This window comes from Macadamia integrifolia, chromosome 10, assembly GCF_013358625.1.
Source record: "Macadamia integrifolia cultivar HAES 741 chromosome 10, SCU_Mint_v3, whole genome shotgun sequence".
NCBI classification, from domain to species: Eukaryota; Viridiplantae; Streptophyta; class Magnoliopsida; order Proteales; family Proteaceae; genus Macadamia; species Macadamia integrifolia.
This window is the reverse complement of record NC_056566.1, coordinates 14,795,539-14,812,624: the sequence shown is the minus strand read 5'-3', so window position 1 is coordinate 14,812,624 and position 17,086 is coordinate 14,795,539. Positions and strand designations below refer to the sequence as shown.

The following is a 17,086-nucleotide window of genomic DNA, read 5'->3' as shown; positions in this document are numbered from 1 at the left end:
GGACAAAGTAACAATAGATATGCTATTGAATTCGATGCAATTCATGGTTGCTTTCAATGAGTTGTGCAGATGGTTTGAACAATGTTCTAATCCAAAGTAGAGGATCTATAGATAGTACAAACTTAGTATACTGCTACACTCTCGGCAAGGGATTGGCCAAGGTCATGCTTAATGTTGTCCCAAGACCACAAGAAGGAGGAGTTTCAAGTCCTATAACTAAGGTTTTTTTGTTCACATCCTTTAAAGTGTCAAATAAAATTATTTTTTTCCCTCTAATCAATCACTTTTCTTTTTATTTAGATATTGCTTGTCATTTGTTATTTCACATGTGTGCCAAAAAATGTGGCACAATAACAACTATTGAAAATGACATAATGATAAAACACTTTTAAAAATGAAATTCATAATGGCTTAAAAGTAGATTGGAGAAAAAGTTAGTATAAACGTTATAAATATTCCTGCGAATGTTTGAACAACATGAATACAGTATCAACATCAACCTCCTGCTTTATTTTTTGTTCTATAGAAATTTCTTTCAAGAGACTTTATTTCCTAAGACTCTCCCTTGGGTACACATACAAATAATTGTGCCTATTCCACAACTAAACAAATTGTTAATATATATCAATTACAATATTGAAATTACTCCAGCCAACCCTAACCTAAAAGCTTGGAGCTAATTTATACAACATGAATTTAATCTTATCTAATTTGGTTATTATTTATCCTATTCTTGAAATCCAATCAGCACTTAATATTCACGTGCCAATGTAAGGATCCCGTCGGCATCACATTGTGTTGGGGTTCACCATCGCTTGTCATATTTTATTTTTTATTTATTTATTTTTTTTTGGGTTGGGATTGGGGTAACACCACTGGCTTGCCTATCCATCTATGAGAAGAACAGAGCACGTTCATGTACGCCCCACATTTTTTTTATTATTAAAATGTACGCCCCACATAGAGCTTAGTTTCTGATCACCATTCAATCATCATTTAGTCACGTTAGTCTCTATGTTAGCCATGGATCCCACATTAATATTAAAATAAAAACTGAAAATTACACAATTACCACCATGTGGATCATCAATCAACCCTGCATCCCTTCGCTTGTCATTGGTGGAGGAGTTTATACCAATCCAAGGTTTTTTTTTGGGTGAAAATTAATCCAACGAATTTATTGACCGGGTTGTAACCATAATAAACGGCAATGTAAGCGGTAGAGTACCTGACGGACGGAAATTCAACGTTACACTTTGTTCATAACTAAAGGAAAGATCCAGTAGCAAGAGAGGGAAATTACCGGTAGTAAGAAATGACTTGATGTTGATGATGGTAGGAGGAGAAAGGTGTGTCCGTCGGGTAGTAGCATTGTACTTGACTCGTTCTAGCAAGAAGAAAACCAAATCTTCTTAAGCATAGTCATAGAAGAGTAGAGGATTTGTTCGACCCATTCTATAAGGTTTAAGAGTTCAGCGGAGGAGATTAATGAATCCATAATTGGACTGACCAGATGATGACGGCCTTTAAGATCTGGCCTTATTTTCGAAGTGCTCTCTCATTTTCTCCTTCTGCATCTCCGATCCAGTCTTCTACAAAAAAAAAAACATTGCTTCTGAAATCTCTGCCTGTGAAACCAAATAAAAAATGATTGGTTACAACTTTTTTAAATACCAATATAACAATTTAGGATGAAAGTAGTAGCAACAAAAACGTCACTGGCTCCCCAATTGACAGAAGTTTGAATCAATTGAAGAGATCATGCGGGAGATCACTGGGTTAGTTGGTGGTGACCAGAGACAGCGACGCGCTATGTTTTAAAGAGAAGAGTCTCTCTGTTCTGTTCCTACTCCTTCCGTGTGGGAGATGTGGGAAGGAGGTGTCCAGTTTCACTTTAGGTAGAGTGATTATTTGAGAGAGAAACGTTTCGCAAATGGCCAATTAAAAAGGGTGAGCCACAGTTATGGAGAGAGATGTTTAGCAATTTTTTTTTTTTAATTCTCCTCCACGTTTAGGGAAGAGAGAATGAGAGAGAGAGGGAGAGGTGGATAATTATGGTAGTGTCTAAATTCTCCCCGCACGTTTAGAGGGAAGAGAAAGTGAGAGGGAGAGGGAGATAATTATGGTAGTGAATAATTATGAGTTATAGAGTTTTTATTTTTTAAATTCTCCCCCACATTTAGGGAGGAGAGAGTGAGAGAGAGAGGGACATAATTATGGTAGTGATCTATTTTTTCATTACAGTTGGTTGTTTTTAAATAATTATGCTACCTTCTTCATATTATTTGGTGCGTTTTTTTTTTTTAAGAATTCTTAGTCGTAATCTTAGTTGTAACTGGGAGCATGTAGGTCAGGTTTATACTTCATGTAAAATTTTACAGGTCAAAGATAAATCTTTCTATGTAAATGATTTTTTTGTCATTTTGAAAAAAGTATATCAAAGGCAGGGAGTACGTACTTTTATATAGTAATATGATATGTAATAAGTTAAGTGAACAGTAATAATGTAAAAAAGGATAAATAGGGAGAGATTCTATTTAATTGGTAAGGAGTAAGTTGAACCAGCTTTGTAAGCGGCTTAGAGTTGAGACAGGATTCTAGGTGGCATGGTCGGCCGGTTGGGATCACGGGCGTGGCCAGACTTTGACTCCCTTGGGCCCCCACACCCAATCATCAACAGTCCTCACCGTCAGATATTTTTTGTAACTTTATAAAGGCCCCACCACCCCCTTCCTCTTCTTCTCTCCTCTCCAGTGATTAAGAAAAAAAAAATTAAATTAAATTCTTTATACAAGAAAAAATTATACAATTTTGTCGTCATTAATCATTGATACGGCCAAATTGATTGCCCCATAGGGTAAGGACATGTGTCGCCCACCTGATAGAGGCTGCAAGGACTCCGACTCCGTCAACCGCGTAAAGGGAATATTCCCCACGAAAGGGATAGGACGTATCCGAGTAGGACTCGAAAAGGAAAGGAGGTGGACCCGAGGAGGACTCCTCCAAGGAAAAGAGAAACCCTAAACCCTAAGGGTTATAAGAGAGGGCCGGAGAGGAGGAAAAAGGTAAGCATCAAAACCCACACCATTACTCCTGTAAAAAAACTGTGCGGCCGATCTCTAACTTGAGCGTCGGAGGACTAACCTCAGATAAAGCTCCGGGCCTCTGCCGTCTGTGCTTGTGCAGGATCAACTCATACGAATTTTTGGCAGCAACAGATTGGCGCCGTCCATGGGAAAGACAGTAATGGTGGGGAGAACCTACAATCGTAAGAAGACGAGAGCAGCATCGAACATGAACATGGGGGAGGAGGAACCTTCAGGAGGGCTCCCTACCTTGACGAAAATTGGATGAGAAAGGGGGAACGATGATCGGGAAGGTTCCGTGAGGTACCAGCGTTCGGCCGGATATTCGATGCGCGAAGATAGTAATCCTCCGCCCCCTCCTGGAGCGCAGGAATATGTGACAAGGGAGCAGTTTGAAGCCCTCCAGGATAAATATGACCGAATGGCCGAGGCAATGAAGGAGGTCTCCAAAGCTGTCTCTCAGAAGACCGACGGAGCACTGCGAGGCCCCCATATCCAGCCCGAGAGAGCTCAAAACGAGGACCGGAGCAATACATGATCGATAAGGTCCAGTCATAATTTTTGAAACTGAGCAATGAGGGAAAGTCCAGTAACCAGGGGAAGGACGCGGCGTGCCACCGGAGACCGACATGGGGAACCACGCCAAGGAGACGAACAGAGACACGATGACTCGGGGTTAAAGCAGATGATCCTGGACCTGAAAGATGAGATCAAGAAGGTGGCAGAAAATCAGATGGGAGCTCGCGAGCCAGACCTCACTAATGACACGACTCTAGCTGATGAGGTCATGAGGGACCCGCTCCAGATCTGCTTTTGCCTGCCAAAGTATGACACTTACGATGGGTCTGGGGACCCCTTCGATCATCTGGAAGGCTTCAAGGTCACTATACAGTTCCATCGAGCCTCAGAAAATATTATATGTCATGCCCTGCCGTTGACGTTCAGAGGAGCGGCAAGGCTATGGTACAATCGTCTGCTGACGAAGTCAAACCACAGCTTCAACGATCTAAGTTACTTCTTCGTGAAGGGATTCTCCAATATCCAACCCCTTCAGAAGACTACATTGAACTTGATCAACGTCAAGCAAAATGAAGGAGAATCACTGCGAAACTACATGAAGCACTTCCAACAAGAGAAGATCACGATCAGAGGTCTGGACCCGAAAGAAGAGTTCGCATCCCTACTGGGAGGCGTCAAGGATAAGGAGTGAAAAGGTCTTTGGTGAAGCATACACCGAGGAACCTGGCTTAGTGAGAGCTCGGTGATAAGTAATCCAGATGGAAGAAACCCTTCAAGCCATGAAGAAGCTGAAAGGAAGGCGGGAAGGAAAAGGATCTCAAGGGGCGACAACAAACCCTCCGAAGAAGGCAAAAGACGAAAGTCTGACCACGGTCGGGCACCCAGTCCACCAAGGAAGTTTGAGAAATACGTACCCCTGAACCGAGTGAACGGATGTACTGATCAGATAAAGGACTCCCCGATGCCAGACCATGAAGTGGCAGGGAAGATGGGACGGCACCCCGAGAGACGTAATATGGACAGATATTGTCACTTCCACAGGGACCACAACCACGACACCGAAGATTATTGGCACCTCAAGGGGAAATAGAAGGAATGATCCGAAGAGGATATCTAGGCCGATTCGTGGACCAAAAAGGAGATGCCCAAGACGGTAATGACGTAGGGACAACCATCGGAGAGATGGAAGAGGTCGTTATGAAGAAGGGGGCCTACCTGCAGAGGCAATCAGGAACGACGAAGGGGCTGGACACCCGAGGAAGCTGACCATTGCCTCTGGGATGAGAATAAGAGCCCAACTAGAGTTATAACGACCATCTGTGGAGGCCTAGCCGCTGGAGAAATTTTATTCTCGGCCAGGAAAGCAAAAGCCTATGCGAGAAGCGTACATGTGGCTGAATGGTCGAACAAGAAGGCGAGGACGGGGACGGTTATTTCCTTCTCAGACGACGATCTGGAAGAGGTGCACACTCCGCACGACAATGCCCTGTAGTCACATACCATAGTGGATTGCAGAGTGAAGAGGATCTTAGTGGATAACGGCAGTTCAGCTGATATCTGTTCCTTGAGGCTTTCCAAAAGATGGGCCTAGACGAGGGAAAGTTGAAGAAAGTCGAACACCCGTTGCAAGGATTCTCCGGCGTCCCAGTAAAAGTGGAAGGATCAATTGAGTTGCCAGTAAGAGCCGGCACCGGAGATCGCCAAGTAACAGTCATGATCAACTTCCTGGTAGTAGGCATTACCTCGACATACAACGCCATACTAGGGAGGGTTGGTTTGAACCTACTAAAGGCTGTCGTCTCCACACCCCATCTCAAGATGAAATTCCCAACCAAGAATGGTGTCGGGGAATGTCGAGGCGATCAGGAGGCATCCCGGAGGTGCTATGCCACTACCTTGTGGGGAAGAGAAAAGGTGGGTGAGGCGCTCCCAATAGAAGATCTGCGCGATGATGCCAGTTATTAACGGGGGGAACCGATTGAGGATCTGGTACAAGTTAAGGCTGAAGAAGGGGATAACGCTCGCCAATTTCAGATCGGGGCTACAATGCCAAGGCAACAACGAGAAAAACTCATCTCATTCCTTCGAAACAACTCTGACGTCTTTGCCTGGTCGGCTTCAGACATGCCTGGAATAGATCGAGAGGTAATAGAGCATCATCTGAATGTTAACCCGGTGAAGAAGCCGGTGCAACAGAAGAAGAGGACTTTCGCCCCCGAAAGGCAGCAGAAAATAAACGAAGAAGTAGAGAAGATGCTGAAGGCCCAGTTCATTCGTGAGATCCAATACCCGGAGTGGATATCCAACGTGGTGATGGTCCCGAAGGCAAATGGAAAGTGGAGGATCTGCATCGACTTCATCGACCTGAACAAGGCCTGCCCGAAGGATGTATACCCCCTGCTGAAAATAGACCTCCTCATTGATGCCACGGCAGGATACGAGACACTAAGCTTCATGGATGCATACTCAGGGTACAATCAGATCAAGATGTCAGAGGTTGATGTCCTAAAAACATCCTTCGTGACCGAGGGAGGACTGTACTGCTATGAAGTCATGCCCTTCGGGCTAAAAAACGCAAGGGCCACCTATCAAAGGTTGGTGAACAAAATCTTAAAGGGGATGATCGGCAAAACCATGGAGGTGTACGTGGATGATATGCTCGTAAAAAGCCTGAAGGCAGAACAACACATTCAAGACTTAGAAAAGGCATTCTAGGTGTTGAGGCGGTACGACATGAAGCTGAACCCGACAAAGTGTGCATTTGGAGTAGCCTCGGGAAAGTTCCTCGGCTTCATTGTCTCAGAGAGGAGAATTGAAGCCAACCCGGTGAAAATACAAGCCATTCGAGATATGAGGTCACCCAAGAATGTGAAGCAAGTCCAGGAGCTAACCAGCAGAGTCACCGCCCTAAGGCGATTCCTATCTCGGTCGGCTGACAGATGCCTCCCCTTCTTCAGAGCCTTGAAGGGATCCAAGAAGTTCGAGTGGGCGGAGGAATGCAAAAAATCCTTTGAACAACTAAAGGAGTACTTGGCCGCACCCCCATTGCTGACAAAGCCAAACGCGGGGGATACCTTACAATTGTACCTTGCTGTATCAGCAGTAGCTGTAAGTGCAGTATTGACGAAGGAAGAAGGAAGGCAGCAACGGCCGATATACTACGTCAGCCGAACCCTGCTAGATGCCGAAACAAGATATAGAAAGACGGAGAAAGTGGCATACACCCTGGTAACAGCGGCAAGAAAGCTGAGGCCCTATTTTCAATCGCATACGATATGCGTGCTCACAGACCAGCCCCTGAAGAAGATACTGTAGCGGCTGGATATGTCTGGTTGCCTAATAAATTGGGCCATAGAGTTAGGAGAATTTGACATCCAGTACAAATCAAGAACCGCAATAAAACCACAGGCCCTCGCAGACTTCATAGCCGAGACGATGCTCCCTGATGATCCCCAGGAATCTTCGAGGACCGAGAGGAAAAGGCTTGGGCATTGTACGTGGATGGTGCTTCCAACAGCGCAGGAAGCGGCGCAGGGATCATATTGGTTAGCCCCGGAGGTTTCAAGATCGAGTACGCCCTACAGTTCGACTTCGATGCCTCTAACAACGAAGCAGAGTACGAAGCGTTAATAGTCAAAATTAATCTGGCACGGGCTTTGATGGTACAGGAGTTGGTGGTGCATAGTGATTCATAGATCGTGGTACGACAGGTGAATGGAGACTACGAAGCCAAAGAACAAAGGATGACTGGGTACTTAAAGATAGTGCGAGAAAGAATAAAGCCAAAGAATAAAGCCTTCAAGGAATTCGAGGTAAGGCAGGTGCCACGAGAAGAGAATGCTAGTGCAGACACACTGTCGTAATTGGCCACCTCCGACTTTGTAAATCTTGGACGATCGGTGTATTTTGAAGTGCTATCACAGCCGAGTACCGAAAGACCCCAAGAGGTATTATCTGTAGGCGAACACGGCCATAACTGGATGGATGCCATAACCGAATACCTCAAGGAAGGAAAGCTCCCAAAGAATAGGGACGAGGCAAGGAAAGTACGAATGAGGTCAACACGCTTCCTTTTGAAGGACGAGACACTGTACAAAATAGGGTTCACCGTGCTGTACCTCAAGTGTCTGGACCCCACTGATGGCAAGTATGCACTCTGAGAAGTGCATGAAGGGATATGCGGCCAACACCTGGGAGCCCGGGCCTTGGCACATAAAGTACTGAGGCAGGGTCTGTTCTAGCCGACAATGAGGAAGGAGGCGGAATCGTTAGTCAGGAAGTGCATCAAGTGCCAGATGTTCGCCCCCGTCCCTAAGCAGCACTCTACCGAGCTCTCATCCCTATCAAGCCTGATACCATTCTCCATGTGAGGAATGGACATCCTGGGCCCATTCCCCCTGGCCACGAGACAAAGGAAGTTTGTAGTGGTGGCGGTAGACTACTTTACGAAATGGGCAGAGGTCGAATCGCTGGCGATAATATCCGAAAAGAATGTAAGGAACTTCTTCCAGAGGGCGATACTCTATCGATTTGGAATCCCTCGGGTAGTGGTGACAGACAATGGAACTCAATTCGCCAACCTGACTTTCGGCTCGTTTTGTGATGCCCTCGGCATTGACCATAGGAAAACATCTGTTGGGTATCCACCGACCAACGGGCTGATAGAGGTAACCAACCGTACCCTGCTCCAAGGAATAAAGAAGAGATTGTATGATGCCAAAGGGTTATGGGTAGATGAGTTGTACAATATCCTCTGGGCTTACCGCACAACTGAGAGATCAGCCACCGGAGAAACACCCTTCGTTTTAACTTACGGCACCAAAGTTGTACTTCCGGTGGAGGTAGGGGCCGTAACCCATCGGATTCAGAACTACAATGAAGAAGAAAACGATAAAGGACTTCAGGTGAATTTAGACTTCTTGAACGAAGTCAGGGACACCTAACAAGAAAGGATTTCCGCCTACCAGCAGAGGGTTGCGAGACACTATAACTCCAAAGTCCGAAAGAACGAGTACAGAATGGGTGACCTCGTCCTAAGAAGGGTAGAAATATCAGACCCAAGGCATCAAGGAAAGCTAGCTCCGAATTGGGAAGGTCCTTACAAAGTCTCAAGGGTAATACGACTGGGTTCCTATCACCTGGAAACTATGGGGGGAGAGAGGGTACCCCGATCGTGGAACTCGAAGAACTTGAGAAAATTCTACCACTAGTGAAGTAGCGAGCAATCACATACATTTTGTAATTTTTTTCGGATGATTTTACTTATGAAAAATATGTAAGCTGGTTTACGGAAATTGCTAGGAATTCTCCTATTTGATGGCTTTAGCTTTGCCGAAGGTCCTTACCTCGGTCATCACCACGGTTGTTGATCAAGGCAGAGCTGAAGGGAGCTTGACGAAAGGATATAGCCGAAGGTCACTGCCACTACCTCGGTTGGGAGCTCAAGCGAAGGCCGAGCAGACCTGACCAAATGCCACAACCTCGGTCGGAAGCTCCGGCGAAGGCCGAGCAGACCTGACCGAAGGCCACTACCTGGGTTGGGGGCTCTCGCTAAGGCCGAGCTGACCTAACCGAAGGTCACGACCTCGGTTGGGGGCTCTGGCTAAGGCTGAGCTGACCTGATCGAAGGTCACGGCCACTACCTCAATTGGGAGCTCAGGCTAAGGCCGAGCAGACCTGACCGAAGGCCACAACTTCGATCTGGAGCTCGGGCTAAGGCCGAGCAAACCTGACCAAAGGCCACCACCTTGGTTGGGAGCTCGGGATAAGACCAAGCGGACCTGACCGAAGGTTCTTACCTTGGTTGGGGGCTCTGGCTAAGGCCGAGCTGACCTGACCGAAGGTCACGGGCTCGGTTGGGGGCACTGGCTAAGGCCGAGCTGACCTGACCGAAGGTCACGGCCTCAGTTGGGAGCTCCGGCCAAGGCCGAGCAGACCTGACCGAGGGTCCTTACCTCGGTCGGGGGCATCGATCGAATCCTACTTGTTCATGATCCCTCAAGTCCACGGCCCTTGGACGTGGGAAACCTCTCGGACAAGTCGATGGAGCAGAACCAGGCCTCGTACTAGAGTAGAGCCCTATTAATCTTAGGACCACCGAAGGGTTTGGCCTTCTTGCACCTACCTACGGGCTAAAGATCCTTTATCAGAGAAAATACAAAAAAGTAAAAGGCAAAGGTATCTGAAGAAAGGGAAATATTCATTCATTAAAAAAGGCCCGAAGGCCGAGATTACACAAAAAGGCCCAAAGGCTCACATCACAAAGAAAAAAGAGAGGATAGCCCGAAGGTTCACATAACAAAAAAAGAAGGCCCGAAGGCTGAGGTAGGGTGCAGGGTGGCTTCAGGGGGTGTCTGTCGGATTCACGGCCTCGTCGTCGACATGGTGGAGGATCTCCCCATCGGAGCCATCGTGTGCAGGAGTCAGAGGCACCTCACATTGTAGCTGAACCTCACCTTTCTCACTACAGCCTTCGCCGTCGACGTCGGCAACCTCGGTGGCTGTTGGGGCTGCCTCAACACTCTTCTTCGAAGATGAGCCCGCTGTCCTCGAAAGAGACCTCTGGGTAGTGCTCGAGGACCCAGTCTCGGACCTCAGTAGCGCCCATTATGAACCCAGGGGTGATGGCACGTTTGACCTCCTCCCAAAAGCCCTCAGAGGCCCTATACATCTCGGCCCCTCGGATCTCGGCCTCCCGAACCCTTGTTGTTATCTGTGCCTTCAGCTCCGCAAGCTTCTGATCCCATTCCTGGCTAGTACGAAGAAGGTCTTCTTCCAGGTGTTCCATCTTCTCGAGGAGAACCGAACGTTCATTCTCCAGGACTGATTTCTCACGTTCGGAAGCCTCGAGGTCTCGGGCCATGGCCTCGGCTCGGAGAGCTAGCTGACCCACTTGGTTTTGGGCCTGCATAAGATACCGATGGTCAATACGTTGCAATGATCATAAATCAAGGTTTGGAAGATCGAAGCTTACCCCTGCCATGAAGATGCAGGCGCTAGTTATCATGGCCGCTGTCCCTTGTCGTTGTGCTTCAGCAGCATCTCGGGGGAGGCTGCCCTTCAGTACCAACTCACGAGCGACATGGCTGACGGATAGGGTGTCGTCTTCTTTGATCGACCACCGAGGGACGAAGCCAACCTTGGCCCTAACATTCCCAGCCCTCAGGCTTCTGAAGTCTGCCACGGGGGAGGAGTCTCGGGTAGACAAGTTATGGCCAGAGGCGACGAGGGCTTGGACCGCTTCGGTACTGGGTCCTTCGGCCCTGGACCTTTTCTTCGGTGGGGGAGCTTCGGAGGAGGGAGGACCCTTCTTCTTCCCTTTCCTCTTCAACCCCTGCTGTCGCTGTGCATCCCGCGCCCTGACCTCCCTTATTTGGACTTGCCTCTCTGCAGCTGCAGCCCTAGCCTCGGCCCTGGAGATTTGCACTGCATAAAGATGAAGGGAGTTAGTATGAAACACAAGTACCCGAGGCAAATAAACTTGGGATGGCCTAACTCACCCGGGGTAAGCCCGAATCTAAACAAAATGGCATCGGACTTAAGGCTATCGGACTCAACCAGATGACAGATGTCTTGACGCTTCGCCATCGTCATCGACTCTGCGTCTGTCCCAAGAAGGGCAGGAGCAGAGTTCATCGTCCTCAGATTGGGGATACCCCAGACGGTGCCAAAGGGCACCCCCTCGGACGACCTCGCGAAGAAGAATTTCTCCTTCCACCCGTGGATTGACGTTGGGTAACCGTTCAGCAGCCGAAGGTCTTTCCGAGGGCTGAAGTAGTACCAGCCCAAAAGCCCTTGCAGGCCGGAAGAAGGAAGCAATTGACGAAGAGAGGGAGGGAGAGAGGCCTCTGGCGCCTAAAGAAAAGGACGACGAAGCTAAGCAGCTGCCGCCATCCGTTTGACGTCAGCTAGGTCTGACAAATCCCATAGTGCCGAAACACCCAAGCGAAGAAAGGATGGAAGGGAAGCCGAAGGCCGGCCTTAAATGCATCCTTATATAGGCACAGCTCTTCGGAGTTTCGATAGTTGGCTCGGTCTGTCGGTTTTGGTAGCCGGAGCTCGAAAGCATCCAAGATACTGAAGGAGGCCCTTAGCTCCCCCAGCTTCAGCTCATCCATGGTGGATACGATGTGCAAGACCTCCACCTCGAGGGGGTCCTGGGTCTGGGCTCGGGATTCAAGCACCCTCTTTATGAATCCCTCACTGTTTGAGCCACCTTCGGACCCAGACGGCGAGGCCGTGGACGATGAGTCACAACAAGAGGGCGAATCGGGGGACGAGTCCGAGGACATCCCTCGGACTCCCCTTGACTCTGATACCTACGGTGAGACTTTGTCCTCTCGGAGGACGAGGGACTGTACTCGGATGAAGAAGACATGGTACTTACTTTTGGTGAAGACGAAGCGCTAAAGGAAAAGGGACACCTAGACCGAAGGAAGGCTCTCCGAGGGAAAAAGAAAGTGGACCACAAATGGACCCCCACACTTTATAAATAGAAGAAAAATGGTACGACTCCCGAGCATTAATGGCACCGTCACGTCACCAATTACCACCCCTCAAATCTGTGCCAAAGCGGACTTGACCAAAGGTCTATACCTCGGTTGGGAGCTCTAACCAAGGCCAAGCGGACCTAACCGAAGGTCACAACCTCGGTTGGGAGCTAAGGCCAAGCTGACTAGACCGAAGGTCTCGGTCTCAAGCAAGACTAAGGTCGAAGTCGAAGGAATAAGGCCGGAGGGACGCATGAACGAAAAAAAAAATGATGATGAAAAACTTGGTTACTCCCACAGGAAAAGCCTCCTGGTGAGAGTAAGGGGGCTCTTGATATGGCCAAATTGATTGCCCCATAGGGTAAGGACACGTGTCGCCCACCTGTAGAGGCTGTAAGGACTCCGACTCCGTCAACCGCGTAAAGGGAATATTCCCTATGAAGGGGATAGGACGTATCCGAGTAAGACTCGAAAAGAAAAGGAGGCGAACCCGAGGAGGACTCCTCCAAGGAAAAGAGAAACCCTAAACCCTAAGGGTTATAAGAGAGGGCCGGAGAGGAGGAAAAAGGTAAGCATCAAAACCCACACCATTACTCCTGTAAAAAAACTGTGCGACCAATCTCTAACTTGAGCGTTAGAGGATTAATCCCGGGCAAAGCTCCGGGCCTCTGCCGTCTGTGCTTGTGTAGGATCAGCTCATACGGATTTTCGGCAGCAACAATCATTAACGATAACTATCAAGACGACGACGACGATGACAAGGATGACGACGATAAGGTTGCAGAAAAAGAAGAAGAAAGGAGGGAAGGGGAGAATATACGTTGGCCAGGGGCTAAAATATGCTTGGGGTCGAATTGCATCTTGCGGTGGAGGAAGAGTTTCCATTTGTCTCCGAAGTGGTCCATCCATTCTTGTTGGGTGGTATAGTTGGGTAAGTACTGTTTCACTCCGATACCTGCGTCCTTGCAGAAATCCAAGATCCGACGGTTCTGATCCTTCAGGTAATCCAATGACTGTGTCTCTTCCCCAAAATCCAATGCTGATCGGAGAAGCGCTACTAGGTAAAATACTTCCTCGTCTACTGTTACCACCGAGCTCCGATCGTCCCATCTACATCACACACACAAAGAGAGAGAGAGTATTACTATTACTATTACTACTGCTATCGCAACTTCTCTTTCTTATTCTCTTTTAAAGATTATTATTATTATTATTTTTTTACTTCCTTCTTAGTTGGAAACGAATTTGATGGGCTCACTCTCTTAAGGTCAAGGAGGAGGGCCCTATTGCGACTTTGTTGTTTGGTTCATGACTCAATGACAAACAAGACAGGCAGAGAGAAAAGGAGAAAGAGAAAAGGCTCTGTTGGGTCGTTGTTGTTTGGTTCATAATTCTTATAGTTTTGATATTTTCAACCATATTAACCCTAGGGGAGTACTCGAGTTGGCAAGGAACCTTTGCCTAAAAAAGCGTGTAGTTCTGATCACACACAAAGGATGGATAATTCTCATTCAACTCTGGTATGACTTGATCCATGCAGTTGTGGAGTCACTGTAGACCCGCAAAACTAGTCTTTGGCCTGAATACCTATTATTAGCAAAAAAAGATAGGCCAAGCCAGTCAGGGGTTTCAAAAGTTGGCCCACATCATTAGACCCAACCTAAATCGCCAGGTTGAATCCTAAGACTAGACCAGACTAGACTCGACCGACCAATTAATAAATGTGTTAGGGCTTGACCAGTGATTGATTAATAATCGGTTGTTCCAGGTGTAAGGTAGTGGCCTGACCATTGATCAACTTGACCGATCTAATTCATAACTAGCCATATAGCCTATTTAAACCAATTTGACTCAATTCTATTCTTATTTATGGACTGTTTATAGCCAATTAGCCTATTTAAGGCTTGATTAATATGATCATTGAGCCCAATTATAGATTGATAACCAACCAACCAAATAGAAACGTGACAAACTATCCACACCTGGTTAAATAAGTGCCCGACCGGTTGATAAACCTAGGTGTTAGGATGACATCGAGGACTGTGTAGTGCATCACAAAAGGCAGAAGGAGAGTAGGGGACTTACTTGTTTTTATTCATAGGGTAGATGAGGATGGGCCCGCTTGTCTTGTCACCCAATATGCCCTTGAACACACCCTGATCAAAGCCATCAATCCTTGATTTGGGGACAAAGAGGTTCAACCATGGGTGAGGTACGTCCCACAACCCCTTGGACCGGAGCTTCAATTCGGCCTTATGAACCCGGTCCAAGAAATCCACGTATGGAAGATCAGTTGTAAAAACTGATGCCGGTATGAAACTCAGCTTTTTCATTAAAGCTTCAACTTCCTGTAACAAAAACCCCAAAATTTTGTACCATCAAAAGCAATAAAGAGAGAGAGAGAGAGAGCTTTAGTGATGAAAACCCATTAGTGAAAGAGGATTTTTTTTTTTTTTTTTTTTTTTTTTTGGGGGGGGGGTGAACTATATTGATTAGTAAATCAATTAAAGATGGAACTTGTTCCATGGTAGAGTGAAGAGTTATAGATCACCCAAGCTCCTATATGATATGGTGTCATATAGTAACTTAGTATGGTATAAAATATAAATTAGGTACCTAGGCATGAAGAGAAAACTCAACTTTATCCTAGGTTACCATACATGACAAGCAAAAGAATAAATATATATATATATATATATATATGTGCATGCATGGTCCCTTCCCCATGGCCCACAGTAAAGAGGTACAGCTAGAATATTAAGATATACCTGATCAACGGTATCAGCTGTAGATTCATCATAGTTCTTTGTGATCTCCAAGCAGTATAAAACACCTCCATTGGCAGAAATAGAGGTGATCTTTACCGGGTTACGAGGGGAGAAGAAAGAGGATCTCCAGTTGTTGATGAGTCCTTCATCCACGATAACAAAACCCTCCACATAATCAAACTTTTCGCTGGTGGGTCGTCCATGCAGAGAGATGAGGTACTCTTGGTCATTGGTGAAGGATGAGAAGTTGGAGTAGAGTACTCGGATCCACCTTACCTGTACGATCCGAACCGAATGACCCAGTTCCAGATAAAACAAACCAGAAGGAAACGTTAGATTGAAAAAAAGGAGACAGAACAGGTCAACAAATTGCCAGCTTTGGCACAGCCGTTTCAAAAGCCAAACACTGGACCCCAAAACCTTGAAGAACTTGTTAGCTCATCATACACGTTTTGCTTTTTAGGTCTCATCTCTAAATGGAAAAACGGGGAAAAAGGGTTTCAAACTTGCAAATTTTTTCAACCCTTTAACTTTCAACTTTTATGGATTGGCTCTTCAAAACCAGGAACCCAAACAGAAAAAATATTAAAGAGCCCGTTTTTAACAAGTAAAAAGAAAAAAAAGAGAGAGAGAGAGAGAGAAACATACCCTTTGTGGAGCTGGTTCAATGGCGATCCTAGCTCTAGTTATGATCCCGAATTGTCCTAACCCACCAAGAACAGCATGGAAGAGTTCTGAATTCTGTTCCTCTGAACATGTCAAGAGCTCTCCTTTCCCTAGACAAGAAAATTAAACCAACAAGTATGAAGCTGATGCGAAATGAAGAAGAACTAATTCAAATTTATGTCCTCACTACCACCAATTGATTTTACCTGTAACGACGTCGAGTTCATAGACATTGCTAATTTGAGGGCCGTGATGGAAGGCTTGTCCACTAATACCAGCGTTGGAAAGGGTACCACCAACGGAGAGGTACAAGTAATCAGTCCATGACTTTGGTGCAAGTCCATACTCAAGCGTCGACGTCAACACGTCTATCCAAAGCTCCCCACCCCAAACGTCTACATATTTGTTTTCCGAACCACCCACCACCACCGACGATGGCTGACGCCGCCTCATGGCCTTGTCGCCGTTGCTCATCTTTATCACCACACCGTTATCTGTCTGAGCTTCTCCGTTGATGGAATGCCCGTGTCCCTTGGCCGAGATGGTCAAACCATGAGCCGACTCGTAAACCGCTCGGACAATGGTGGCTACGTCGTCGGCGGAGGTGGGGTGCAAGACTCCAAGTGGCCTGGTTCGGACCATTCCGCCAAAATCGAGAGAGGCCGCCTCCAAGTCAGTGGGGTCGGTGCTGAGCTTGTTCTGCTGGCCAAAAGATCAAGATCAAGATCATGGGGGTGGTCCACCATTTTCACGGCTAATCCGACGGTGGAGATTAATCGGCAGATGAAGAAAGACAGGAGTAGCTTAGTAGCAGACATCAACATCGCTGCAGAGGACCAAGGCAGCGTGTCTTGCGGTCTCTGTTGGATATTTACAGGGAAACGGAGGAAGAAGAGGAAGAAGAAGAGAGAGAAACTAGAATGAAAAAGTGTTAAACTACGCATCCCGGCGGAGGCAAGATCTTCAGAAGGGTACACAGAAATGAAACTTCTGGGACTGGGAGGGAACAAAATCTTGTGGCAGCTGCTGCTGTAGGTTCAGCAATCTGAAACTGCGTGGGGAGTCGTGGTGCTAACGTAAGCCTGGATTGCGCTTTAAAGATTTTATACGTAACATGAACCGATTCGCTTCGTCCCCTCGCGCCCCCACCCTTCCTTTCCCAGTTCCCCTCACCGCCTTGCTTTGCTTTTCCACGTTACTTTGTTTTTATTCTCTCTCTCTCTCTCTCTATCTCTATTCTTCTTCGTCTGGGACGAGTGACGACTGTGAACTGTGTGAATAATCTTGTTGTGTGGTGCTGTCCAGGATATAAGATACAAGTCGTTGATTTATAGGACAACGGAAGGGTACGGTGGGGATGCCACGTCGATGGTTCACGTGTGAGGGATGAGGTTACACGTGTGAAGGACTAAGAGGGGGCAAAGTGGGCCAGAACTGGATGTGTGAGGATACAGAAATTGGAGGCCCACTCTTGGATACAGAAGATCCAAGTGGGGACTCGAGCAAGGCAACCTTCACGTGGGATGCAGTGAGGGAAGGCGACGCCATTAAAAAACTT

At 47.1% G+C, this 17,086-nt stretch overlaps 2 protein-coding genes and 1 long non-coding RNA gene across 3 annotated transcripts; all 3 read right to left on the bottom strand.

The window, feature by feature from the left end:
• Positions 1-977: 977 nt before the first annotated feature.
• LOC122092191 lies at positions 978-1,990 on the bottom strand. The gene is made up of 3 exons (XR_006144125.1): positions 1,511-1,990; positions 1,304-1,387; positions 978-1,228 (listed from the first exon to the last, which is right to left on the bottom strand). It is a non-coding gene; the product is annotated as an uncharacterized LOC122092191 (long non-coding RNA).
• A 7,475-nt stretch (positions 1,991-9,465) lies between these two features.
• LOC122092238 lies at positions 9,466-11,240 on the bottom strand. The gene is made up of 3 exons (XM_042662573.1): positions 11,158-11,240; positions 10,579-11,095; positions 9,466-10,509 (listed from the first exon to the last, which is right to left on the bottom strand). The coding sequence occupies exons 1-3, from the start codon at positions 11,238-11,240 to the stop codon at positions 10,120-10,122; spliced, it is 990 nt and encodes a 329-aa protein (XP_042518507.1). The 3' UTR covers positions 9,466-10,119.
• Positions 11,241-12,816: 1,576 nt separating this feature from the next.
• On the bottom strand, positions 12,817-16,777 carry LOC122090831 (cytokinin dehydrogenase 5-like). The gene is given in 6 exon segments (XM_042660552.1): positions 12,817-13,204; positions 14,180-14,442; positions 14,863-15,138; positions 15,511-15,638; positions 15,735-16,236; positions 16,239-16,777. Coding segments are annotated over 6 exon segments (1,776 nt in total). The 5' UTR covers positions 16,473-16,777; the 3' UTR covers positions 12,817-12,831.
• Positions 16,778-17,086: the final 309 nt, after the last annotated feature.